Source organism: Eleutherodactylus coqui, chromosome 3 (genome assembly GCF_035609145.1).
Source record: "Eleutherodactylus coqui strain aEleCoq1 chromosome 3, aEleCoq1.hap1, whole genome shotgun sequence".
Classification (NCBI taxonomy): Eukaryota; Metazoa; Chordata; class Amphibia; order Anura; family Eleutherodactylidae; genus Eleutherodactylus; species Eleutherodactylus coqui.
The window spans coordinates 17,203,363-17,230,229 of NC_089839.1; the positions used below are offsets into that span (position 1 = coordinate 17,203,363).

Genomic DNA, 26,867 nt, shown 5'->3' on the forward strand with positions numbered 1-26,867 from the left:
CCCCTCGATGTGATGGGCTTGGCCGCGGAGGAGGGAGGGGCAGCAGCATCAGCAGCGGGACCGGTCCCGGGACGTGTCTATCTTCCCGCATGATGCGCCGCTGAGTGCCCCGCCGCTCCCCGCGGACTGGGTGTGTCCTGCCATGAGCGACCTGAGTAAGACGCTGCAGAAGTGGAACGCAAGCTTCAGGAAGGGCGCGGACTTCGACTCGTGGGGGCAACTGGTGGAGGCCATAGATGAGTATCAGATGTAAGTGAGGCGCCCCCTGTCTGTGCACAGGTGTAATGACCCCGCGTACAGGTGCGGCTGCAGAGGGGCTTCCTGTCCCGCCTCCATGTAGAAGGTGGGGTTCACCTGTTCCTCTGGGAGGGTCTGATGGGACCCCCGTTATATAACCGCTGCCTAGGTAGGATATATAAATATATATATCTCCCCACTACTGTCTGTAGCCTATGACTACTGGGGTACAGAGGCCCCTCCCCCCCCCTTCTATATTCTGTTGTGACTATTCGGGTAAAGAGGTGCCCCCCCCCCCCCCTTTCTATATTCTGACTCAACTACTGGGGTACAGAGGTGTCGTCCCCCCCCCCCCCCCCCCCCACCCCTCCCCTTCCTCTATATTCTGCTGTGACTACCACAGTACAGAGGGGTCCCCCCCCATTCTGTTCTATATTCTACTGGGGTACAGAGGTGTACCCTCCTCCCCTCTATATTCTGCAGTGACTACTGGGGTACAGAGGGGTCCCCCCCCCCATTCCATTCTATATTCTGCAGTGACTAATGGGGTACAGAGGTATGCCCCCCCCCTTCTGTATTCTGCTGTGACTGTTGGGGTACAGAGCTTATCTCCCCATTCTTTATGTATTTTGATTCCTACTATTCCATATTCTGCTGTGACTGTTGGGGTTCCACAGTCCCCATTGTGCAGGTACCCCAGTAGTCACAGCAGAATGTTATCCCCTTTACTCTATATTCTATTGTAACTGCTGGGGTACAGACGCCCCCCACCCCATTCTGTATTCCGATGGGGGTACAGAGGTTATGCCCCTCCCCATTCAGTATTCTGCTGTGAATACTGGGGTACAGACACCCCCCCCCCCCCATTCTGTATTCCGATGGGGGTACAGAGGTGTGCCCTCCCACTTCTATGCCCTGATGGGGGTACAGAGGTTATGGCCCGTGAGGCTCTTCAGATGCCTTCGTATTCACAGCCGTGGGTGCAGTCGCTGCCGTCTTCTGTTCTCTCTTTCTGACCTGTAATGTCCCTGCAGGTCAGGCGGCACACGGATCGGCCTTCCTCTGCGGGCCTGTGTGAAGGCTAAGCCTGTATACTAGTGGGGTGCCAGGCTTATCCCCCCATTCTATAGTTCTGCTGTGACTGCTGGCATACAGACTACCCCCCCCCCCCCTTTCCTTTTCCTTTTCTCATGGAGTACAGAGGTTTTCCACCCATTTTATATTCTGCTGTGACTTCTGGGGTGCAGAAGAGATTTCCTATTCTGTATGTAACCCAGTAATCACGGCAGAATAACTATAGGGGGAGGACGGCCTCTGCGCCCCAGCGGTCACAGCAGAATAACTATAGGGGGAGGACGGCCTCTGCGCCCCAGCGGTCACGGCAGAATAACTATAGGGGGAGGACAGCCTCTGCGCCCCAGCGGTCACGGCAGAATAACTATAGGGGGAGGACAGCCTCTGCGCCCCAGCGGTCACAGCAGAATAACTATAGGGGGAGAACGGCCTCTGCGCCCCAGCGGTCACAGCAGAATAACTATAGGGGGAGGACGGCCTCTGCGCCCCAGCGGTCACAGCAGAATAACTATAGGGGGAGGACGGCCTCTGCGCCCCAGCGGTCACGGCAGAATAACTATAGGGGGAGGACAGCCTCTGCGCCCCAGCGGTCGCGGCAGAATAACTATAGGGGGAGGACAGCCTCTGCGCCCCAGCGGTCACAGCAGAATAACTATAGGGGGAGAACGGCCTCTGCGCCCCAGCGGTCACAGCAGAATAACTATAGGGGGAGGACGGCCTCTGTACCCCAGCGGTCACGGCAGAATAACTATAGGGGGAGGAGAGCCTCTGCGCCCCAGCGGTCACAGCAGAATAACTATAGGGGGAGGACGGCCTCTGCGCCCCAGCGGTCACAGCAGAATAACTATAGGGGGAGGACGGCCTCTGCGCCCCGGCGGTCACAGCAGAATAACTATAGGGGGAGGAGAGCCTCTGCGCCCCAGCGGTCACGGCAGAATAACTATAGGGGGAGGAGAGCCTCTGCGCCCCAGCGGTCACGGCAGAATAACTATAGGGGGAGGACAGCCTCTGCGCCCCAGCGTTCACGGCAGAATAACTATAGGGGGAGGACGGCCTCTGCGCCCCAGCGGTCACGGCAGAATAACTATAGGGGGAGGACGGCCTCTGCGCCCCAGCGGTCACGGCAGAATAACTATAGGGGGAGGACGGCCTCTGCACCCCAGCGGTCACACCAGAATAACTATAGGGGGAGGACAGCCTCTGTGCCCCAGCGGTCACAGCAGAATAACTATAGGGCGAGGACAGCCTCTGCGCCCCAGCGGTCACAGCAGAATAACTATAGGGGGAGGACGGCCTCTGCACCCCAGCGGTCACGGCAGAATAACTATAGGGGGAGGACAGCCTCTGCGCCCCAGCTGTCACGGCAGAATAACTATAGGGGGAGGATGGCCTCTGCACCCCAGCGGTCACGGAAGAATAACTATAGGGGGAGGACGGCCTCTGCACCCCAGCGGTCACGGCAGAATAACTATAGGGGGAGGACGGCCTCTGCACCCCAGCGGTCACGGCAGGGGATGAACTCTTTGACTGCTGGGTTCAGTAGTTAATCCCCTCAGTATATATTCTGCTGTGACTACTGGGGTAGAGAGGTTAACCCTTCGTTTCTATCTTGTTGCGGCCGAGCGGTTCTCTCCCCACCACTAACTGTGACCTCCAACTTCTCCGGGTTTAGAGAAAAAACAAAAAAACAGGAATCTAAGTTCTTAGAGCGATCCTCGATGATCCTGTAACCGCGCCGCTAACGAGGTTTCCTTATCGCTAATTATTCCTGCACTTTCCCTCGGCGTCGCACCGTGCACGCCGCTGTTCGTGATTGGCACGCATACTGATTCCTTTGCTGTAATCTCACACAGGCGCCGTAGCAAACCCTGCCGCGCCGCAGCTCTCCCTCGCTGAGCGGCGTACTGCGCATGCGTGTCGAGGATCGTTACTCCTGCAGTCATCTGACCGCGGACGCAGTGGGAGTAACGATCCTCAAGAGACATGCGCAGTACGCCGCTGACGTTACCGCTAGTAACGGAGAACTGAGGCACGGACAGCATTCGCTACGGCGCATGCACGGAGTTGCAGCGAGAGAAGTCAGTATGCATGTCAACTGAGAACAGGCGCGGCGCGTTCCGCAGTGCGTTCGCATGGTTGATTATACAGTGATGAGTATCTCCCTGTGTCATCGGCCCCGTTCAAATGGTGAAACTTTGGCGCTGATTCTGCAGCCAATTCACATCCCATTGCTTTCAGTTAGAAACAGCGACGCGGTTTATACGGTGCGTTTTTTTTTTTCTTCGCGTGACGTTTAAATCCGTATGTGGGGGGGAGGAATAATAACCATTTCTTGATGTGGACCGCGCATCAGCAAATCCTCACGCAGAATCGCCCACTTAAAGGGTAAATCGGCGCTGAGATCTGCAGCCGGACAGCTGCGTCAGATTCCGCCATGTGAACCTGCCTGTACGAGCGGACCGGTCATGTGATGCCACCCAGCTCTGCCGGACTCCTGAATGGCATGTCCCCTCGGCTCTTGCAGCCGATGATCAGTTCCTCGTGTTGCTGGCAGGGCGCCCGCTGTCACTTCCCCTCGCCGCGCCGCCGGCTGCACACAGTAACGCTCTATCTGCGCGGCCCGTCAGGATTATTTGCTCAGGTTCCCACCCAAAGCTTCTCTGGCTGTTGTTGGGTGGAGACTTTCAACAGGATGTGAATAAGAGATGAAATCCATACACAGATGGGCTGCGCTGCGCCGGATCACACTACCTCACTGCTATGCCTGCCGCTACTGGCCACAGCTGAATCACTCTTAAAGGGACAGCGCACGCAGATGTCAACACTAGAATGACAGATACTCAGATGTTAGTGGAATTTGGTGTCATGACTGCTGCAGACAAAAAGGAAGGGAATCGTGAGGCAGAGTTTTGAGAATTGGGGACCAAGCCTGCCTGTTAAGGAATATTTCACACCACCTTGGGGAAGACAAGTTCATAAATGTTACTTTCTATCTTTATAGATTGGCCCGACAACTACAAAAGGAAGCACAGTCACCGGCCAACTCCTCCGACTTCACAGAGGATCAGAAGGCAAGTGGGTTTATGTCTGTCATGAATATGGATGTATTATAGGAAAATCTTCTGCACAACAACCCCCCCTCCACCCCAAACCTGTCAGAAACACTCTCCATTTAAATTGAATTTGACTTTCTCAAGTTTTAAAGGGACATTTAAAAAAGTGAATGTTTTTTGTTTTTCTTTTTGTAAAAAGAATATAACTGCTATAATACTGCCCCCTATGTACAAGAATATAACTGCTATAATACTGCCCCCTATGTACAAGAATATAACTGCTATAATACTGCCCCCTATGTACAAGAATATAACTGCTATAATACTGCCCCCTATGTACAAGAATATAACTGCTATAATACTGCTCCTATGTACAAGAATATAACTACTATAATACTGTCCCCTATGTACAAGAATATAACTGCTATAATACTGCCCTCTATGTACAAGAATATAACTACTATAATACTGCCCCCTATGTACAAGAATATAACTACTATAATACTGCTCCCTATGTACAAGAATATAACTTCTATATTACTGTCCCCTATGTACAAGAATATAACTACTATGATACTGCTCCTATGTACAAGAATATAAGTACTATAATACTGCCCCTATGTACAAGAATATAACTACTATAATACTGCCTCCTATGTACAAGAATATAACTACTATAATACTGCCTCCTATGTACAAGAATATAACTACTATAATACTGCCCCCTATGTACAAGAATATAACTACTGTAATACTGCCCTCTATGTACAAGAATATAACTACTGTAATACTGCCCTCTATGTACAAGAATATAACTACTATAATACTGCCCCCTATGTACAAGAATATAACTACTATAATACTGCCCCCTATGTACAAGAATATAACTACTATAATACTGCCCCCTATGTACAAGAATATAACTACTATAATACTGCCCCCTATGTACAAGAATATAACTACTATAATACTGCCCCCGTGTACAAGAATATAACTACTATAATACTGCTCCCTGTGTACACGAATATAACTACTATAATACTGCCTCCTATGTACACGAATATAACTACTATAATACTGCTCCCTGTGTACACGAATATAACTACTATAATACTGCCTCCTATGTACACGAATATAACTACTATAATACTGCCCCCTATGTACAAGAATATAACTACTATAATACTGCCTCCTATGTACAAGAATATAACTACTGTAATACTGCCCCCTAGGTACAAGAATATAACTACTATAATACTGCTCCCTGTGTACACGAATATAACTACTATAATACTGCTCCCTGTGTACACGAATATAACTACTATAATACTGCCTCCTATGTACAAGAATATAACTACTATAATACTGCCTCCTATGTACAAGAATATAACTACTATAATACTGCCCCCTATGTACAAGAATATAACTACTATCATACTGCCTCCTATGTACAAGGATATAACTACTATAATACTGCTCCTATGTACAAGAATATAACTACTATAATACTGCCCCCTATGTACAAGAATATAACTACTATAATACTGCCCCCTATGTACAAGAATATAACTACTATAATACTGCCCCTATGGACAAGAATATAACTACTATAATACTGCCCCCTATGTACAAGAATATAACTACTATAATACTGCCCCCTATGTACAAGAATATAACTACTATAATACTGCCCCCTATGGACAAGAATATAACTACTATAATACTGCCCCCTATGGACAAGAATATAACTACTATAATACTGCCCCCTATGGACAAGAATATAACTACTATGATACTGCTCCTATGTACAAGAATATAACTACTATGATACTGCTCCTATGTACAAGAATATAACTACTATGATACTGCCCCCTATGTACAAGAATATAACTACTATAATACTGCCCCCTATGTACAAGAATATAACTACTATAATACTGCCCCCTATGTACAAGAATATAACTACTATAATACTGCCCCCTATGTACAAGAATATAGCTACTATAATACTGCCTCCTATGTACAAGAATATAGCTACTATAATACTGCCTCCTATGTACAAGAACATAACTACTATAATACTGCCTCCTATGTACAAGAATATAACTACTATAATACTGCCTCCTATGTACAAGAATATAACTACTATAATACTGCCCCCTATGTACAAGAATATAACTACTATAATACTGCCCCCTATGTACAAGAATATAACTACTATAATACCTGCCCCCTATGTACAAGACTATAACTACTATAATACTGCTCCTATGTACAAGAATATAGCTACTATAATACCTGCCCCCTATGTACAAGAATATAACTACTATAATACTGCCCCCTATGTACAAGAATATAACTACTATAATACTGCCCCCTATGTACAAGAATATAACTACTATAATACTGCCTCCTATGTACAAGAATATAACTACTATAATACTGCCCCCTATGTACAAGAATATAACTACTATAATACTGCTCCTATGTACAAGAATATAACTACTATAATACTGCCCCCTATGTACAAGCATATAACTACTATAATACTGCTCCTATGTACAAGAATATAACTACTATAATACTGCCCCCTATGCACAAGAATATAACTACTATAATACTGCCTCCTATATACAAGAATATAACTACTATAATACTGCCCCCTATGTACAAGAATATTACTACTATAATACTGCCCCCCTATGTACAAGAATATAACTACTATAATACTGCCCCCTATGTACAAGAATATAATTACTATAATACTGCCCCCTATGTACAAGAATATAACTACTATAATACTGCCCCCTATGTACAAGAATATAACTACTATGGTACTGCCCCCTTTTGCTGTATCAGTATACTTCCGTGTAGGTCTGCAGTATGACCGTGTGTGTTGTGAATCAGACTTCCTCTGCCCTGCGGGTGAGAGTGTCTCTGTTTTGTCTCCCAGGGGGCGCTAGTTGTCTTCCACATGCGTGATACTACCGTAGGTAGAGAACATTGTTTGGGGTGGGAAGGTTTATCTCTTCCGCCAAGACGTTACTAATATCTCGGCTCACAATCTGCATCTCATTTAGGCCTCTTCATGTATGGAAGCAGAAGACGATGTAACATTCTTGAAGGATTATCTCAGGCCTTAAACAGGAAAGAAACTTCAAGTAATAATTCCTCTAAAGGCTGTGAAGGCCCCGCGGGCCCCTGAGGGTCGGGCCCTTGCAGACTTGAGATGGATGTGTTGTCAGCAGGCCAGGAATTACAGACACCTGCGGACTTTGTGGATCAGACATGAGGTTCTGTTTTCGATGCAGTGATTTATAGTATCGGCGGTCCTCCACCCCGTCTTATCCTGCCGCCCGAGTCTGGGAAAAGGCGTTATCACTCTTATTACGGTACCTTATGCTAGTACACGTGTAACGCCCAGGTGTACAGGGCTGCAAATGTGGGCATCCTCTGTGCTGGGAGGGGAGGTCAGCCGTGTCCATGACCTATAGACAAGGATGCCAGAGTGGTGTGGGCATGCTCTGTGATGTGCTGGGTGGGGAGGTCAGCCGTGTCCATCACCTAGAGACAAGGATGCCAGAGTGGTGTGGGCATGCTCTGTGATGTGCTGGGTGGGGAGGTCAGCCGTGTCCATCACGTATAGACCTGTGTGGGTGAGTGTTGTGGACATGCTCTGGGAGGGGAGGAGGTCAGCCATGCCCATCACCTAGGGACTTGTATGGGTGAGTGGTGTGGGCATGCTCTGTGATGTGCTGGGTGGGGAGGTCAGCCGTGTCCATCACGTATAGACCTGTGTGGGTGAGTGGTGTGGACATGCTCTGGGAGGGGAGGAGGTCAGCCATGTCCATCACCTAGGGACTTGTATGGGTGAGTGGTGTGGGCATGCTCTGTGATGTGCAGGGTGGGGAGTAGGTCAGCTGTGCCCATTACCTATAGACCTGTATGGGTGAGTGGTGTGGGCATGCTCTTTGATGTGCAGGGTGGGGAGGAGGTCAGCCGTATCCATTACCTGTATGGGAGAGTGTTGTGGGCATGCTCTGTGATGTGCTAGGAGGGGAGGAGGTCAGCTGTGTCCATTACCTATAGACCTGTATGAGTGAGTGTTGCGGGCATGCTCTTTGGTGTGCTACATGGGGAGGAGGTCAGCCGTGTCCATCACCTATAGACCTGGATGGGTGAGTGGTGTGGGCATGCGCTGTGCTGGGAGGGAAGGAGGATCTGTGTGATACTGATTGCTCTGTATAGTACCCCCTGGGAGGGGGGGGACAGGGGGCAGTTATTGGTGAGTTGCCCATTCCCTCACTCGCACCTTCCCTGGCAGATCGGCGGCTGATCCTGGACTAAGGACTGCAGCGGATGATGGAACTGCCCAACACTGGACACATTCTCCGGTAACGCCGGGTCACTTTAATGGACTCTAGAATTAGACTAAAACTAAACAGCGCCGCACCTGTCCACAGGTCGTATGTGGTATTGCCACTTGTCCTCTTCAAGGAGGTTGTATCACAATTACACATCCTGCGGCTAGGGGATAACCTGCTGATCACTGGGTTCCCACTGCTGAGACCTCAACCATTCTAAGTATGGGGGGCCCCTGTCCCCCTGTTCTTTTAGCCCCTCGCAGTGATGTCACTGAATGGAGCGCTGGGCGAGCGTGCGTAAGGGGGGGGGAAAAGTGTGCGTGTGATCAGAAAGATAAAGATGTACATTCCCCCCCCCCCCCTTCCCTCCAAAAAAGTGTAATTGCATTTTTTTCCATTTCTCCCAATTTTAAACACTTTTAAAGTTTTCCGTGACTTTCTGAGGCATTAGATGGCACCAGTGAAAATAATCCACTCCTTTTGCAGAGAACGAGCGCTCCTGCCGCGGTCGGTGGAAAATAACAGATGTGTGGTCCCGGGGAGAGTTAGAAAAATATACATATCTATCTGGTGCTGAAGGGGTTTAAAGATGGGCATGAGGGGTCTTGTGCCCGTCTGTACACAGCTGGATCTCCCCCTGAAGTGTTTGTGGTGGGCAGGGTGCTCCGCTGGCAGTTACTGACTCTCTAGACGCTCGTGAACTGTTTTGCGCGGTTAATCCGCCGAACGCTCGGAGCCTTTATGACTTTTCAGGGATTTGGAGATTTGCGAGTGTCGGACGTGTCAGGAAAGTGGATGAGATCCTGGCGCGCCCCCAGCAGGCATTATTCATCAGCGCTCCGAAGAGCGGCCGCACCCAGCCCAAGATGTGGAGATGACGGCTCGCTTATGAGCGGGGGGGCATCTACATGGGGAGGGATGTGTGCTCTAGACACTCGCAGGACCCCCCCCCCCAAACACACACACACCCCACCCCCGTGTCGGGGCTGTCTGGTGCGAGACCCTCTGCAGACTCCCCAGTTGTGTCGGAGCTGTCTGGTACCTGTGGTATCTCACTAGTAACTGTGACCCCACCCCCCAATACTGCCCCCTGTGGTACCACACTAGTAACGGTGACCCCTCCAATACTGCCCTCTTTGGTGCCCCACTAGTAACACTGAACTCTCCAATACTGTGACCAGTGGTGCCCCACTAGTAACGGTGACCCCTCCGATACTGCCCCCTTGTGGTGCCCTACTAGTAACCACTCCAATTAGGCCCCCTGTGGTACCCCACTAGTAACGGTGACTCCTCCGATACAACCCCCTGTGGTGCCCCACTTGTAATGGTGACCCGTCTGCTACTGCCCCCCTGTGGTACCCAACTAGTAACCCCTCCAATACTGCGCCCTGTGCTTCCCCACTAGTAACGTTGACCCCTCCAATACTGCCCCCTGTGGTGCCCCACTAGTAATGTTGACCCCTCCAGTACTGCCCCCTGTGGTGTCCCACTAGTAACGGTGACCCCTCCAGTACTGCTCCCTGTGGTGTCCCACTAGTAACGGTGACCGCTCCAGTACTGCCCCCTGTGGTACCCTATTAGTAACAGTGAGCCCCCTCCAATACTGCCCTCTGTGGTACCTCACTAGTAATGGTGAGCCCCCCTAATACTGCCCCCCTGTGGTACCCCACTAGTAACCCCTCCAATACTGCCCTCTGTGGTCCCCCACTAGTAATGGTGAGCCCCCCTAATACTGCCCTCTGTGGTACCTCACTAGTAATGGTGAGCCCTCCTAATACTGCCCCCTGTGGTACCCCACTAGTAACGGTGACCGCTCCAGTACTGCCCCCTGTGGTACCCTATTAGCAACAGTGAGCCCCCTCCAATACTGCCCAGCTCTGTGGTACCTCACTAGTAATGGTGAGCCCCCCTAATACTGCCCCCCTGTGGTCCCCCACTAGTAACGGTGACCCAATCAGAGTATGTACCATTTATAACCCCTACACTGTACTGCGGGTGGCCATAGCGGCTCGCTGGCGGCCATGTGCAGTACAGTTGTCTTGTATTTCTTGCGGCGGCGCTTGGCGATGAAGCGGGTACCCACAGGCCGTATGCAATGTTACTTGCGATGGGCTGCCAGTCGGACGGCCTCCGATGACCTAAATGAGGATGATTCCACCGCAGAATGCAGCACGCCGCGATTTTTCTTCCGCTTGCAGAATACGCAATTCCTGTCTGCGAGTGTGAACAAATAATCAACAGTTTATGCTTTCCAATGCCGGTCTTACCGCGGCTCGTCGGCACGGACGGCGAGCGCTGAGTCCGCAGTACAAACCCCCCCGTGTGATCCCGGTCTAACAGTGTAACAGGGCACCCGGCCAACACATCGTTTTATGTGACCCCCGAGGACCGGCTCGCGCACCTCCACACCGCGGGGTTCAGCAGCTCACCGGTGGCGGCACAGCTCTGCCAGGCCCACCCGGGCACCCTAGCCACCCGCTGTAGGAGCTCGGGAGAAACACATGATTCACACATGATTGAAACACATTAATTGGCAATTTCGGACAATCGTATCAATCTGCTTCGCCGCCGGATACGCTGGAGCGCCGCCGCTTCTCAACGAGGGGATGAATTCTGCATCAAAATTTGGGTTTTAATAGCGACTTTCAGCCGCTGTGACCTCGCCCTGAAGGCGTCCGCTGGGTGGGGCTGCGCCCCCTAGTGGAGGCGTCCTCGGGCACTTGCTGATTCTTCTGCCGCCTCTCAGAACAGGTTTACGTCGGTAACTGGATCCGTTTGTCTTTTCTGCCGACCTCGAAGGGATACTACAAAGTTGGCGTCGGCCGTTACTAATCAGCCGGGGCCGAGGAGCGCGCATCTCCTCATCGGAATCTGCAGATCACACCTGCCATTTGCCGCTGTCCGTATTCGCACTGACCCCGCTGTCATCACAACCCTCAGCGCTGTGCGGACAAACGGGGGGCCGGATCTTCCATCATGGCGATGACCTGTCCACTCGGCGTTAAGCAATGTTTGGCGGTAAACGGCCTGACTCCCTCCGTAGTTTGCCGATCTCGGATTCAACGCGAATCGTCTGTAGGGTCCGGCGGTCGGGACCCTCCTTGTTGGAGGCTGACCATGTACATGGAGACATCTTGTAGAACTCTCCTACTGCCGGGCGCTCAAGGGCTAATTCACACAGGCATATTCGCCATCCGTGTTTTTAACGGAGTGAGCATGGACCAATTAAAGACTGGTCACATGACGGCGCTTATTACACAGCGCGCTCTATGCCGGATTCACGGACTGGAATCGGCCATGAAGGTTTATGGGGGTCTGTTGGGGCGCAGCAGATTCACAGACTGAAAATCGCCCGTTCCCCGTGTACTTATTTTGTGTTGCCAGGAGACGTGGGAAAAAAAGCGTGAAAAACAATGACCTGCACACGTTAAAAAAAATATATATATACAGTAACACCGCTTCATTCTTCACCGACTAAATGGCTTCCACCCGTATAAATGAGCCCCTCATCCCCTCCTGAGCTCTCTGCCGCCCCCCGCTGGTGGGAGATGGCAGATAATATATTACTGATGTTTCATTTCCTCTCTTGCAGAAAACAATTGGGAAAATTGCAACATGCCTGGAGCTCCGCAGCGCCGCCCTGCAGGTAGGTGTTATGTCTGCACAGTCTGACAGTGATAACTGGGACTCTGACATCCTGTTGAGGACTTCAGGTTTGGTTCCCCTCAGGGTGCGCATGCATGAGAACCCTGGCTCTGTCCCTCAAGTAACACTTCCTGTCATTGTCCATCCGGCCAGGGGGGATAAGAGGGACGCTATACATTATATGCCAACTTTATTCCTGGGTGTCACCTCTATTCATCAATGGCCGGCGGAGCGCCAACACCGCAAAACCTGCCCGCACGAATCGCCCACAGTGTAACCTCAGCTGTAGTGTGAAGGGCGTGGGCTCCAGGGAAAGCCAATCCGGGGAGTGTATTACTCTGAGGACTCCGGGGGGTGTATATAACCGGACCCCCATAAATCAGTCACTGCAAATCTGCGGCGTTAAAAGAAGGGAGAGAGATCTGGGGTCCACCCCCCCACCCCCTTCCAGCTGACATTATGGGGGGTAGTATGGACTTTGGTTCAGCATCTGCCCCAAAATCGTTTGCCATATGCGTCCATTGATTTTTTTAACGGATCTCCTGGCCCCCGTATTCATTCCCCCTTTCTCTCCGCAGTCCACACAGTCTCAGGAGGGATTCCAGCTGGAAGATATCAAGAAACTAGAACCAAGTAAGTTTGTCGCGGCCGAGCTGGGAACGTGCGGAGATGGCGTCTCTACCCCTCTGGTCACTTCTCAATAGTACATAATGAAGGCGACCCTTCGGTCCAATGACCAGCGGAGCAGTTCTACTACCAGGTCGTCCTCTCCTCCACCGATCCGCCCGTTCCTGAGATCCCTCCTCATTCTTCGAACATGGCCGCAGCGCCTCCCTACGCCACGCAGACCGCATGCCAGTAGTTGGATGTGCACACTGCTTTCGGATTGGCCATCGCTGTTCACGGCACGTGGAATGTACTAGAGCGCCACCGCTGCTCAATGTGTAAGAGTCAACTTAGACTTTACAGCGGCCGCAGGAACAGGGGAGCCGGCCGTAGTATGAGGAGGAAGGACGGCGCTGGGTAATGTAACGCTGACCCCCTTCCTCCCCAAATTAACAGGACTATGGGGCCGCTCTAAGGCAACTCTGGCCACTACTGGTTGTATGACCATTAGTTGCCTGGGAATCTCCTTGAAATAAATAGGGATGTCTTTGCCGTTGCTCACAGATCGCAAAACTCGAACTCCGCCGGACGACCTGTGATCTGCGTCGCGACACAACCTGCCCGGGATTAGGAGGTTGCTGGGCTTCAGTGCGATCTGTTGTCATGGCCAAGTAGCCCCAACCTTAAGGGGGTTGTTCCACAATTACTAGTTATCCTTTAACCACAGGGTCAGGTATAACTTGCTGGTTGGTGGGGGTCTCGCCACTGAGAACAAGGGTCTCAGTGTATGGTTACTGCACCCTGAGCAGCGAGGAGGAGACTGAATGTAGCGCGGGTAACTAGCGCTCCATTCACTCTAGTGGGACTGGCGAGCGGCAAGCACTGGGGTATTTCCATCTGCCCCGTTGAAGTGGAGCGCTGACCGCGCATCATGCTCAGCTAGTGCTCCCTTCATACTGACATCACTGCGGGGGGGAGAAGTGACCCCCACAGTGACAGGTAGAACACGACTACAGATTGGCAGGGGTCTCTGCAGTGAGACCCCCACCGATCAGCAGGTTATTCCCTATCCTGGGAGTAAGTTGTGACTGTGGTCAAGGTCACCTGGGACCACCAAAATGACAGCCTCAATGTTAGATTGTTGGGGAGTCCGTCTCTCGGCCCCCCACGATCACCTGACTGAGTGCGCCGCCGACCAGGTAATCTGCTAGGTAACCAATAAAGGAGACGTGTGAAGACTGTGGCTCTTTCAATCAGCTGATTGGCGGGGTCCTGGGGGCGGAGCCTGACTGGGATGTCACCATTTTTAAAGATTTACGTTTTTTTCTGTTCTCCCCCTTTCTAGTCCTGGACAACCTTCTGACCTTTAACAAAGAATTCCCCTTTGATGTTCAGCCCGTCCCTTTAAGGTAAGTGCAGATTTTTTGGTTCCGGTAACACGTTGGTTAAAGGTAATGCGACGTCGGAAAATGACTTCCTATATATAAATCACGTTTTTTACATTAAATAGATTTTTAAACATACTTGTGATTTTTAAACCTCCAGTGTGGTGGCCGGTCAGTTCTCCCACCGACCACTAGGCCGAACGATAGTCAGACACTTCCTGTTCTGTGGAGGAAACTTGTCATCTCATTTCCATCACAGGCAGGATTACACTGAGGTACTGCCTATAGATAGATGACACTGGATCCACCAGTCACAAGAGAGGATGGACACAGCTCACCTCCTCCCCCGCCCCTTTCTGCATAAGTCCCAGAGCATGCCCACAATACTCTACCATAGAAGTAACTATTGTCTATGGCCCATGAGGCTGCTGTAATGCCTGTCTCTAAATGCTGTTAACTTTAGCTCATACATACTTTGGTTTGTGAGTATGCGCAAAAATAGAATAGGCTGCATTTGCACAAGTGAAAGCTGCATGAAAAAAATACCCTCCTCTGAATGAATGAATGAATGGGCCCTTGTGGCCCTTTTACACAGTGATTATCATTCAGTTGGAGCGTGCAAAACTGAACCATCGTTCAGGGTAAACGCCGCCAACGCCTGAACAACGGATGATGCTTCGTTCGCTTTAGGGCGACAGTAAAATAAAACCACAAATCGTCCGGCGTGAACAGGCAGCGTTCGTCTAGGACCACTTCCTGTTCACTGTGAATGGAGGCGGCTGGCAGAGATCTCCGTCGCACTCCGCCGTCCTTCGCTGGGCGATGATCGCTTCCCATCTAAGCGGCCTTCGCACGGGCGATAAAATCACAGAATTATGAAACCAGTGATTTTTAATTTTTTTTTCAATGGTTTCCTTCATATCGGCGATGTCTTCACTCCTGCGTTGCGGGAGAAAAAAATTGCGCCCTGCTTTATCTTTCTTCGATTTTACGTCTCTTTCGTCGCTGGAAAAAGATGCCATTAAATTTTTATTTTTTTTTTTAACCGCGATTTTCTCACGCTCGTGTGAAGCGAGCCTCAGTGCGAACGGTCGGCCCACCGTGCCTTGTGATGAGACCAACTCTTTAACCCCTTCCTGTGACGTTCGTTCCTGTGGCCCGCCGCTGTTCCGGAATTGCCCTCGGTTTTAGCTGACGTAACCCTTTAGATGCTGCGGCCAATGTGATCACAGGGTGCCGAAGGGTTACTGTGCCAGCTGGAGACCTGATAAAGGCCGCCAGGTTGGTATCTCTTAGGCCCTGCCAGTGCCGGGATAACTCCTCCGGTCGCTGGGGGCCTGCAGTGACCTATTTAATCTCCGGCGTGGATTACAGCGGAACATCTGTCGCCGGATCGCGTTCTCCATGGTTTTCCTCCTTTGATTAAGTAGATAGATCTAAGTGATGAGTATTATCTCCTGACCGGGCATCACATGTAACCCTTTCATAGGGGCTGCAGCGCCCCCCCGGTGACCGCACCCGACGGGCAGCGTCGCCTCCAGCCTCGTCTCTTCCCATGAGAATTACTGCTGTGATCCCGGCTCTGGAAGCCGCTTACTGTAATCAACCATCGGCTGCTGCAGTCTGACTGGAGAGCAGCTGAGTGCCGTTCAAGTGAATGGGATTGTGCTGCAATACCAGGCATCGCCACTATACAATGTACAGCGCTGTGCCTCGAATGGACTGAAGTGACAGCAGCGCTCACACGAGTGCTGCTCTTCAATCAGCTGGTTTTGGGGATCCTGTGCAGCAGACCCGCAGCGATCAACCATTGATGACTTGTCTTGAGGAAGGGTCATCAATAGTTTACTCCAGAAAAACCCCTTTTAATCTGAATTATGTGGGTATGTGCTGAGTAGTCCTTGGATTGGGGTCTCCCCTCCCCCAGGCTGGAGATTAAAAAAAAAACTCCCACATGGGATCAAAAATCATAAACTCCTCCTCTTGAAGGGGTTCTCCGTGACTTTTCCTATTGATGGCCGATCCTTGGCATAGGTCATTAGTACTTGACTGTCAGGAGTTTGCCGCTCAGGAACGCCACTGATGGGCTGATTGCAGGCTGTTGCTGTGGGCAGTGGTGGAAGCAGATAGCGCTGTCCATGTTGTGGTGGCCCGGGTTGGTACTGCAGGCATCGCTTCTATTGAATTTGGTGCAATACCAATCCGGGCCGCTGCATTGGTAGTGCTATATGCTGCCAGCACTGATAGGGGGTCCGGGGATCAGCTGATCGGTGGGACTCCCGAGTGGCGGACTCCCACTGATGACTTATTGATGACCGATCCTAAGGATAAAAGCCCCAGTCAACCTTTATGGCCTCATCCACGCGGCGCAGGCTATTTCAGTCTGTGACATGCAGGGTTTTCATGGACTGAAACTATATACAGCGTCGTGCGATCGCCATACGACTCGCCGCTGTGATCCGGTTTACTCTTCTCTCCTGCAGGAGGATCTTGGCTCCAGGAGAAGAGGAGAACTTAGAAGTGGAGGAGGAAGAGGAAGGAGGCGCGGGCGTCGGCTCTCCAGACTCCTTCCCAGCGCGGGTCCCTGGTAAGGACGGGCGCCTCCATGCTTCTGGATGTTAAAGGGGTTTCCGAGATTAGAAAAATATGGCAGCTTGCTTCCCAAAAAAACAGCGCCACTCCTGTCCGGTGGTTCTATGTGATATTGCAGCTCTGCTCCTCTAAATTGAGTGTGACTGAGCGGTAATACCTCATACAACCTGTGGATAGTGTGGCGCTGTGCTTGAAAGAAAGAAACCCTTTGTTCTACTCTGTGCAGCCTCTAACGAGGGGTCGCGTGTTCCCGGCGTTACTAGACCTCCCCTTGTTCTCAGTGTAACCCGCCGGTGAGGTACATAGTACAGATTAGAGGGGTATTATGGTCAGTCGTTGCTGGACGGGGGTCCGCCGCTCATGACCCCGGTCGATCAGCTGATTGTCCAATCCGCTGCAGTGGGTGGCATACCGTCAAGACAGGATGTGACGTATCGACCGTGCAAGGGTAAAAGAAGTGTGGCGTCCTTTTTTTTTTTTTTTCTTCTTTTTTCTCCTTTCTCTCTAACCCCCCCCCCCCCCTCCTCCCGCTAGGATCAGTAGGACGAAGGGGCCACGGTGTTCGCTAGAGTGCTGTGGACCCGTTACGGTTCATCCACGCTATTCATCTCCCTTCTCGGATTACTCCTTTAACTCTTTAGTCTACTTATAACGTAATAATTACCCAATGTTCAGTTTTGCTGTAGGCTGTAAAGCAAGATTGTGTATTTGTCTGCAGTGTAGTTTGCTGTGCTGACCTCTAGTGGCCAATGTAAAGAAATGCAATTTTTCTAATTTCATGAAAAAAAAAAGTTTGTTGTTGTGGATATTAGGCGGTAAGCTCCAGGCAGAGATGTGAAGGCGTAAAATCATTAGACTTGATGTATACATTGCCCTCTTCTCTCCCCTCCTGTCTCAGGAACTCTCCTCCCCAGGCTGCCCTCCGAGCCTGGCATGACCCTCCTGACCATCAGGATTGAGAAAATTGGTTTGAAGGATGCCGGTCAGTGTATCGACCCCTACATGACGGTCAGCGTGAAGGGTGAGTGTCCAATCGCATCACACGTCGGACGTGGTCTGTGTACGGGAAGCACCAGGAGAGCAGCGCGCTGCGCGGACTGTACTGTAGAGGGCGCTGTGATTTATGGGTTATTATGCGCATATTAAAATCAGAGTGGAAGAACATAACTGCTTTCTTACAAGAACAGCCCTGTCCATGGACTCGCAGATCAGCCCCATTCAAACGAATGTGCTGTGACTGCAATTCCACACATAACCCATGGACAAAAGGGGCGCTGTTTCCTGAAGAAAGTGACCGTGATTTTCTTATGTGATACAAGCCCTTTAATATATCCGCTCTCCATGTGAATTCATAACTGCAGGCTCCGTAGGGTTTCTTTTCATAGAATTTTTCCTATATTTCTCTCCAGTAGGGGGCTACAGGGGCTAGACTGCATCAGTTATACTATTTGGTGCGATGGCTACTGCAGCGCCAGACCCTCCACATCCCAGTTCTATGTTTCCATCTGTCTGGCAGGAGGTCAGCCACTGAGTATGCCGATACCTTGTCCAGATGTAGCAGAGCTGAGGTTGCCAGTGTAGCAGAGCATTGAGATCCTCCTCTTGCACAATGTGCCCTGATGTTAGTCTATTAAGAACTTCCATTGGACTGCAGGAAAACCTGCAGCGTTATCATAGTAGGTAAAGGAAGGGTTAATGAACACATTGGCTCTGCTACATCTGTAGTTGCTCTTTACATTGTAAGTGCAGTGTAATGTTACCGTTGCGGCAGCGTCCGGCCTGTGCTGTAATCCGTGTTTTGCGCTGGCCGGCTCTCCTCCTCCGTCCCCGCGGGGCTGTATAACACGGCTGCCCCTTTCTGGGAATCCTGCGCTCCGGCTCCACAGCTGCGGTAAGAAGATGTTCTCTGGATGTCGTCATCTGGCGCGCTCGCTGCTCCACACCTCTGGACGCCGCGTGCTGCTGGAGCAGTGCCTTGTGGGAGGTGATGGTGTCTTGTGAGGCCATTGCATAACCCCAACGCTCCCGCTCGGTCTTTGTGATGCAAAGTCAGGGCCTGGGGGATTCTAAAAGGGATAGCGATGCATTTTTGCACAATCTCAGCCTGAAAGTGCCTGGTCTATAGAAGATGCAATTCTGTCTTCCACCACTAGAGGGAGCTTACTGAATAAGGATTTATACATAACGCAGTATACAGTTGGCTCCCTCTAGTGGTGGCTGCAAGCACACAGAATTTTATCATGTAGCTCTGGTCTCTGCAGGAGATTTGGATCTTTGTATCACGTGTGTAACGATCCAATAAGAGATTTGCGCAAGTAGAGCTAAACCTGTCAGCAGCCGCACCAGTGATGCGAAGGTCGGCCATTACTCTCTAGAGTTTAATGCCCCTTTTTTTGGCTTTTGTCTCGTTTTTGGCAGATATAAACGGCATTGACTTGACGCCGGTCCAGGACACGCCCATGGCGTCCAGGAAGGAGGACACGTACGTTCATTTTAATATCGAAATCGAAATCCAGAAACACGTTGAAAAACTTACAAAAGGTAAGAGCTTCATCCAACGGGGAGATGTCGCCCACGTGAGCAGAAGCGCAGCGCGCCGGCACTTGCTGTGGGGGAGGGGCTGACATCAGGAGGACAAGGAGGGCTGTCAGATGAGGTGTATGTGACACAGCAGCTTATAGGATGACCCCATGGGGTGACTTCATGCGGCGCTCACTAGATTCAGCCCTTATGAGCTTCTCCTACTTGCTGCTACACGAGCCGCACTTCTAGTGAACTACTAGTCATGGAGGCCGGATGTAGCGGCGGGCGAATGCTGCTGGGATGTAACTAAAACAAATGAGGACGTTTATTAAGACCTGCCTTTCCAGCGCTGGTCGCCTTGTCTTCTTCACTGGCGCAGAATGCACCTAATGTATGAAGCGGCGCACGCCTCTGCTTATCTCCGGTGCCAGCTGGGAACCGGGGAAGATTTCTGGAGTATATTATACATAAATGTTAGTCTATAAAATGTGCAGTTCTGTCTGCCACCACTAGAGGGAGCTTACTGAATAAGGATTTACACATAGCGCAGTATACAGTGAGCTCCACCTAGTGGTGGCCAAAGGTAGACAGGATTTTATAACTTTAACCCTTGTTTTGTTTTGAAGCTTTGTATCGGGAAACGGAGAGTAAAGATATAATGTGAGGTTCATCCATGTAGAATGTTAGACCAAAGTGAGAACCGGATGGCATAAACTCCCCTGATAAACGGGAGGACATACCGTCGCACACTATGTTGTACATGTATGTTGCCAACTGGGTCTGCTGTTCACCAATTCTGCGGAGTTTACTACTTAAGCCACGCCCCTCACATCCTAGTCATCTCGTAGAATGGCACAGCTAGCTGCTCTGTCCTACACGCGGCCATTGGTGGAGGGCCATGTGACACAGCATTGGGACAGTTGTTGAGTCATGTGACACCCGATTGGTGGCCATATGTAAGACAGAGCAACTGCATCATTCAGCAAGAAAACCTGGTTGGTGAGGGGGCGTGGCTTGGGAAAATATCAAACAATTGGTCTGGGTGACCACGCCTGCTCCCAATAAGCCATGCCCTTTTTTGGGGAAAGTGCCATGCCACTCAAAACATCAGAACTTTTACGCAAGGAGATTTTGCGCCATACTGTCACGTGTTACACCAAAGTAGTGTAGATTGATGGTCTAATATCTCAATCAATCGTCTTGTGTGCGCAGCGTCTGATCATTCTGAGGTCTGATCATTCTGAGGTCTGATCATTCTGAGGTCTGATCATTCTGAGGTCTGATCATTCTGAGGTCTGATCATTCTGAGGTCTGATCATTCTGAGGTCTGATCATTCTGAGGTCTGATCATTCTGCGGTCTGATCATTCTGCGGTCTGATCATTCTGCGGTCTGATCATTCTGCGGTCTGATCATTCTGCGGTCTGATCATTCTGCGGTCTGATCATTCTGCGGTCTGATCATTCTGCGGTCTGATCATTCTGCGGTCTGATCATTCTGCGGTCTGATCATTCTGCGGTCTGATCATTCTGCGGTCTGATCATTCTGCGGTCTGATCATTCTGCGGTCTGATCATTCTGCGGTCTGATCATTCTGCGGTCTGATCATTCTGCGGTCTGATCATTCTGCGGTCTGATCATTCTGCGGTCTGATCATTCTGCGGTCTGATCATTCTGCGGTCTGATCATTCTGCGGTCTGATCATTCTGCGGTCTGATCATTCTGCGGTCTGATCATTCTGCGGTCTGATCATTCTGAGGTCTGATCATTCTGAGGTCTGATCATTCTGCGGTCTGATCATTCTGCGGTCTGATCATTCTGCGGTCTGATCATTCTGCGGTCTGATCATTCTGCGGTCTGATCATTCTGCGGTCTGATCATTCTGCGGTCTGATCCTGCAGTCATGTGATGCTCCCCTCCTGCCTCTTTTGTTGCTAGTCTAAGCACCATGCAAGAGAGGGTTGGTTTTTCTTGTCTGTAACCATGGAAACGCATAGGTCTGCTTAGGAGCTGTACACACAATGGTAGGCTTTCACTCAAGACTATTTGCAAAGTTCCTTAATTTTTGTACACACTGGGTACCCACCACAAAGTTATACATTTCAAACGTGGTGGGAACGTGACTGCTCAATTCTGATTGGTTCCTAATAACGTGTTCTGTAAAGTAACCCGAAGCTGTACAGATGATGTGACAAAGTTGCATGAAGCCGCAGCATTGACCTCTTACACAAACTCCGTGTGGTCACCTAACAGGATTTTCCCATTAAAGATCTTCTTGCCTTACGCCCATGAGAGCCCACTTCCCATCCAGACAGGAAACAGGAACTTCCCAGATCTCTTCAAAGGCGGGAACACCCTTCATCACCTCCGTTTCCCGTCTGTAGGACAGATTGGAGAATGCTGAAGTAGCTGCTTGCCTATCTTGGCTCTGACTGCAGGGCCTCGCTCCCAAACTGAATGACATGAGAGGTTACCTGTCTGATGATGACTCCACAAGGAGCCATTGGCTAAGCCTGGAATCCTCCTCCTGCGCCCGGGTGGATGCTGGGCGCTCCCTTGTCTCGGGTGGTCAGCATCGGTTCTCCTGGCCTCATGGGCCCGTCTCCTGCAGTTGTGGGAGAACCTTTGGGTGGTGGAGTGTTGCTGCACCTGGCCTGGAGGTTTTCTGTATGTGACCTCAAGTTTATCTGGTCCTTCCATCAGCAGATGGAGTTCTGGTGTGAACTGATTTTGGGGACTCCTTGTTTCACCACTAATGGGAGCTGGGGAGAGAAACTAGCGCTTTCTAAAGGCCCTTTTACACGCAACGATTATCACTCAAAATTCGTTCAAACGTCTGAAAGTGAGTGATGCTCGTTAGGTGTAAATGCGGGCAGTCGGGCACTAGTCTTTCACTTGTCATTTAGCGCTGGTTTTTAGCCGGAATAAAAATAGCCGCCAGGCCGTGCAAAATTCGCTCCGTTTGAATGGAAGTCATTCAGCTTTTTGACCAGCTTGACGACTTAACAAGGTACTCATCGTGTGTGCCTTGCATACACAATGACTACATTATGTACTCTGCTGGAAGGAGACAATGGAATCCTGCCGGACAGATAATCCCCCACATAAACACACGCCAATCTGAGCAAACTAGTTCTCCTTCTACAAAGTTTCCATTAGCTAATGAGGGAATAGAGCCATTATCTGTACGTGGCTCGGCCTGTATAGCTATAGGTTCTGAGCTTGCCCTATGGCCTCCAGGCTATGGCTAGGACCTCTATGCCTTTGTCCTATGTCTTATAGCCCGCGGGCTCAGCTGCGGCTCTACGACCTCTGGGCTGTGCCTGTGATCTTTAGTGGGCAGGGTAGCAGATGAAGCCTCTCTTGGATGACCAAGATAAGACTTCTGCTTTCATGAGGTGCCATTTTGGGTACCTGGAGGTCACATTGGGTGAGACAGGGTGAATGTTACCTCCTACAAAGAGTTTGTCACCGGCTCATGGAGAACTGACTACCAGTAAGTAATCTTGTTGTATTCCCAATTCGGAGAGACCAGCACATCCTAATGCCCCCATGTGACGGGTGCGGTGCTGTGCAGGCATGACCACTTCTGTGGGACGGAGGGAGATTGATGCAATGGTTGTGTATGCGCAGCACTAGTCACATGGAGCATTCAGGTGTGCTGGTCTTGGGGTCCCCGGGGACACCGGTGGGCAAACTCCTAGTACTCTGTTGTGCATAATGGGGAAATCCCTTGTGGGATTTCCCCACAAGGGATTTAGGCCAACTCAGTGAAGAAGTGACTTCACGGAGTTGGCCTAAGAGCTCAGTGCTGCCACTTCATGCAACTTTGTCACATCTGAACAGCATCGGTGCCCATTAGTAATCCAATCAAAATCAAGCAGCCCCTTTCTGAGTCTGTGCCTCTCCAGCTGGCCTGACTGTATGTTGGGGGAGCAGATGGACCACTGAAGGATTTCTGCCCCGCCTGGTTCATTAACCCCTTCTGTTTTGGTTTCCAGGGGCAGCTATTTTTTTCGAATTCAAGCACTACAAGCCGAAGAAGCGTTTTACAAGCACAAAGTGTTTTGCCTTCATGGAGATGGATGAAATCAAATCAGGCCAGATAGTAATAGAGCTGTAAGTGACCCCCGATACCCCCAGCGGGTGATAGTGATCAGTGCAAGATAATATGTACACAGTGACTCCACCAGCAGAACAGTGAGTGCAGCTCTGGAGTATAATACAGGATGTAACTCAGGATCAGTACAGGATAAGTAATGTATGTACACAGTGACTCCACCAGCACAATAGTGAGTGCAGCTCTGGAGTATAATACAGGATGTAACTCAGGATCAGTACAGGATAAGTAATGTATGTACACGGTGACTACAGCAGCAGAATAGTGAGCGCAGCTCTGGAGTATAATACAGGATATAACTCAGGATCAGTACAGGATAAGTAATGTATGTACACAGTGACTCTAGCAGCAGAATAGTGAGTGCGGCTCATGTATGTACACAGTGACTTCACCAGCAGAATAGTGAGTGCAGCTCTGGAGTATAACACAGGATGTAACTCAGGATAAGTAATGTATGTACACAGTGACTCCACCAGCAGAACAGTGAGTGCAGCTCTGGAGTATAATACAGGATGTAACTCAGGATCAGTACAGGATAAGTAATGTATGTACACAGTGACTCCTCCAGCAGAATAGTGAGTGCAGCTCTGGAGTATAATACAGGATATAACTCAGGATCAGTACAGGATAAGTAATGTATGTACACAGTGACTCCACCAGCACAATAGTGAGTGCAGCTCTGGAGTATAATACAGGATGTAACTCAGGATCAGTACAGGATAAGTAATGTATGTACACGGTGACTACAGCAGCAGAATAGTGAGTGCAGCTCTGGAGTATAATACAGGATGTAACTCAGGATCAGTACAGGATAAGTAATGTATGTACACAGTGACTCCACCAGCAGAATAGTGAGTGCAGCTCTGGAGTATAATACAGGATGTAACTCAGGATCAGTACAGGATAAGTAATGTATGTACACAGGGACTCCACCAGCAGAATAGTGAGCGCAGCTCTGGAGTATAATACAGGATATAACTCAGGATCAGTACAGGATAAGTAATGTATGTACACAGTGACTCCACCAGCACAATAGTGAGTGCAGCTCTGGAGTATAATACAGGATGTAACTCAGGATCAGTACAGGATAAGTAATGTATGTACACGGTGACTACAGCAGCAGAATAGTGAGCGCAGCTCTGGAGTATAATACAGGATGTAACTCAGGATCAGTACAGGATAAGTAATGTATGTACACAGTGACTCCACCAGCAGAATAGTGAGTGCAGCTCTGGAGTATAATACTGGATGTAACTCAGCATCAGTACAGGATAAGTAATGTATGTACACAGTGACTCCACCACTCCACCAGCAGAATAGTGAGTGCAGCTCTGGAGTATAACACAGGATGTAACTCAGGATCAGTACAGGACATTTTTTTTTTTTAATTAAATATCTTATTTTCCCTCTTCATTCGCAGCTACAAAAAACCGACAGACTTCAAACGGAAGAAACTGCAGCTGCTAACCAAGAAGCCACTGTATCTCCACTTACATCAGACATTGCACAAGGACTGACCACTCTGCCGTCTACCACCTCCCTTCCCTACTTAGAAGCATTTCCCGCGGGCCGTGCTCCTCCAGTTGTACTGGTGTCCACCCTGCAGCATGATGGTTTTTGTCCCACAGCAATAAGAGCCGAGCAGCAGCAGGACCCGCCCCTCTGCCCACATAGAACTCTGGTGACCGGTTCACTTCTGTATATAACTCATCGCACGCTGCGGCCACGTCTGCGACCGGAAGCATTGGTTATTAAATTTTTTTATTTTATTTTTAACTTTTCCTAAAGTTCCATATTTACACAATAAAATAATTGCCGCGCGCAAAACGTAGATCCTGCATTTTATACGGAGACTTCTCAGCTCGTCGAAGCAGAAAAACAAAAGTTTCTATTTTACGGACATAATGAAGATTTCCGGTTTGTACATTTTTATTTTTACATCCACTTATAATTTGCCTCCTGTTTTGTATCGGATCGCGTTCCCCTTATAAAGTGATTTGTACGTGAGTCTTACTTGCATCTCTCATATCTTATGTTCCAAACATCTGCCATAACGCACAGTATGAATAATGGGGGGACCCAAGAGCTTACACTCTAGGAGGTGATACGGTGATTCCCCTAGAGGCGGCAGTTCTGCTTTTGTATGATGGTTCAGCCATCTTGTATATAACTAGAGTATATATAAAGCCGTAGGAGACGCTCACCTTCTGCTGTATGTGTATCTACAGATATGAGGTGTAACTGGGTGTATGGGGTGAGGGGGGGACACAGTGGGAGGAAGGGATAAGGTTCTGAGGGAGAATGTAAAAGAGGGGGAAAATAGAGAAGATTGAGATTAGGGGATGTGATCGGCTTCCCTAAAGAGGGGTTATCGGGGTACACATAAAAGTGCATTTTGGGGATGAACCTGATTGGCCAGGGTAGCTCATTCCAGAAAGTTGGTGCAGCTCAGGGGAAGTTTAGAGGAGACGAGAAAGGTTCAGTGAGCGATTACTATTGGCCATGCCTTTGTTGCGGGTGGTAAGTTGTACTTCATATCAAGCTCGGCTCACATTTGTGTCCGGAGCTGCTGTTGCAAATTCCATCAGATTTGGTGGAGAAAAGTAGCGCAGCGTACAGCACCATTGTGCCAGTCAGAACAACAGACACCATGATGGAACCCAACCAACCTCCCTGCGGTCTGTAAGTAGAGTTGCTACCAAAATATACCGCCCAATGTAAAAAGGGGTGTGGCCTAACATCATTTTACTTCTATTATTCCACTGGCTCCTAAGTAATAGCTCCCCCGTGCTGCGGCCACAGTAGTGATAACATCCTTTCTCAGTGGCCCCAGCCTTTTGGAAGCCCCTGAAAGCTGCTGATTACAGTCTTGCAGCTTCCATCGCCCTGTATGTAGGAATCTGCAGGAGCTGGGAATGCAGAATCTGTTTTCAGGGGTTTAGTCACCGACTGCTGGGACTGTACACATTGCTGCTGTGGCTCGGCAGCAGGGGTTATGGCATAGTATGCTCTCTGCCTCTGTTTAGCAGTTTTCCTGCCGCCGTCCCGCTGAATAATCCTAATCTGGGCCGCCCGGAGCTTCGCCCTTCCCTTACTCTGCTTGGCTGAGACACTTGCTGATATATTTTCTGCAGCCTGCCACGAGTCTACGAACCAAGAACCTGCGCTGCTCCTCCTAGGAAGGAGAGCGAGCCGTGGGCAGTCCGCGCACTCTGATCAGTCGGCTGCGGATTGATTCTAGACTGCGTGTCGCTGCCGCCTGATCCTATT

At 49.9% G+C, this 26,867-nt stretch overlaps 1 protein-coding gene across 1 annotated transcript; it reads left to right on the plus strand.

Annotated features, from left to right (window-relative positions):
* On the plus strand, positions 1–25,604 carry AIDA (axin interactor, dorsalization associated). The gene is made up of 10 exons (XM_066595188.1): positions 1–249; positions 4,313–4,382; positions 12,321–12,374; positions 12,952–13,006; positions 14,325–14,388; positions 16,848–16,951; positions 17,855–17,977; positions 19,375–19,497; positions 23,479–23,596; positions 25,018–25,604. Exons 1-10 carry the CDS (start codon positions 143–145, stop codon positions 25,112–25,114), a joined length of 915 nt encoding a protein of 304 aa, XP_066451285.1. The 5' UTR covers positions 1–142; the 3' UTR covers positions 25,115–25,604.
* The last annotated feature ends 1,263 nt before the right edge of the window (positions 25,605–26,867 follow it).

What these genes read in the sequence shown, in the direction of transcription:
- AIDA (XM_066595188.1), top strand. Translation starts at nt 143, where the DNA reads ATGAGCGACCTGAGTAAGACGCTGCAGAAGTGGAACGCAAGCTTCAGG. An exon ending in CTTCCCAGCGCGGGTCCCTG is followed by an intron (nt 16,952 to 17,854) that starts GTAAGGACGGGC and finishes CTCCTGTCTCAG; the next exon opens with GAACTCTCCTCCCCAGGCTG. An exon ending in CGTTGAAAAACTTACAAAAG is followed by an intron (nt 19,498 to 23,478) that starts GTAAGAGCTTCA and finishes TTTGGTTTCCAG; the next exon opens with GGGCAGCTATTTTTTTCGAA.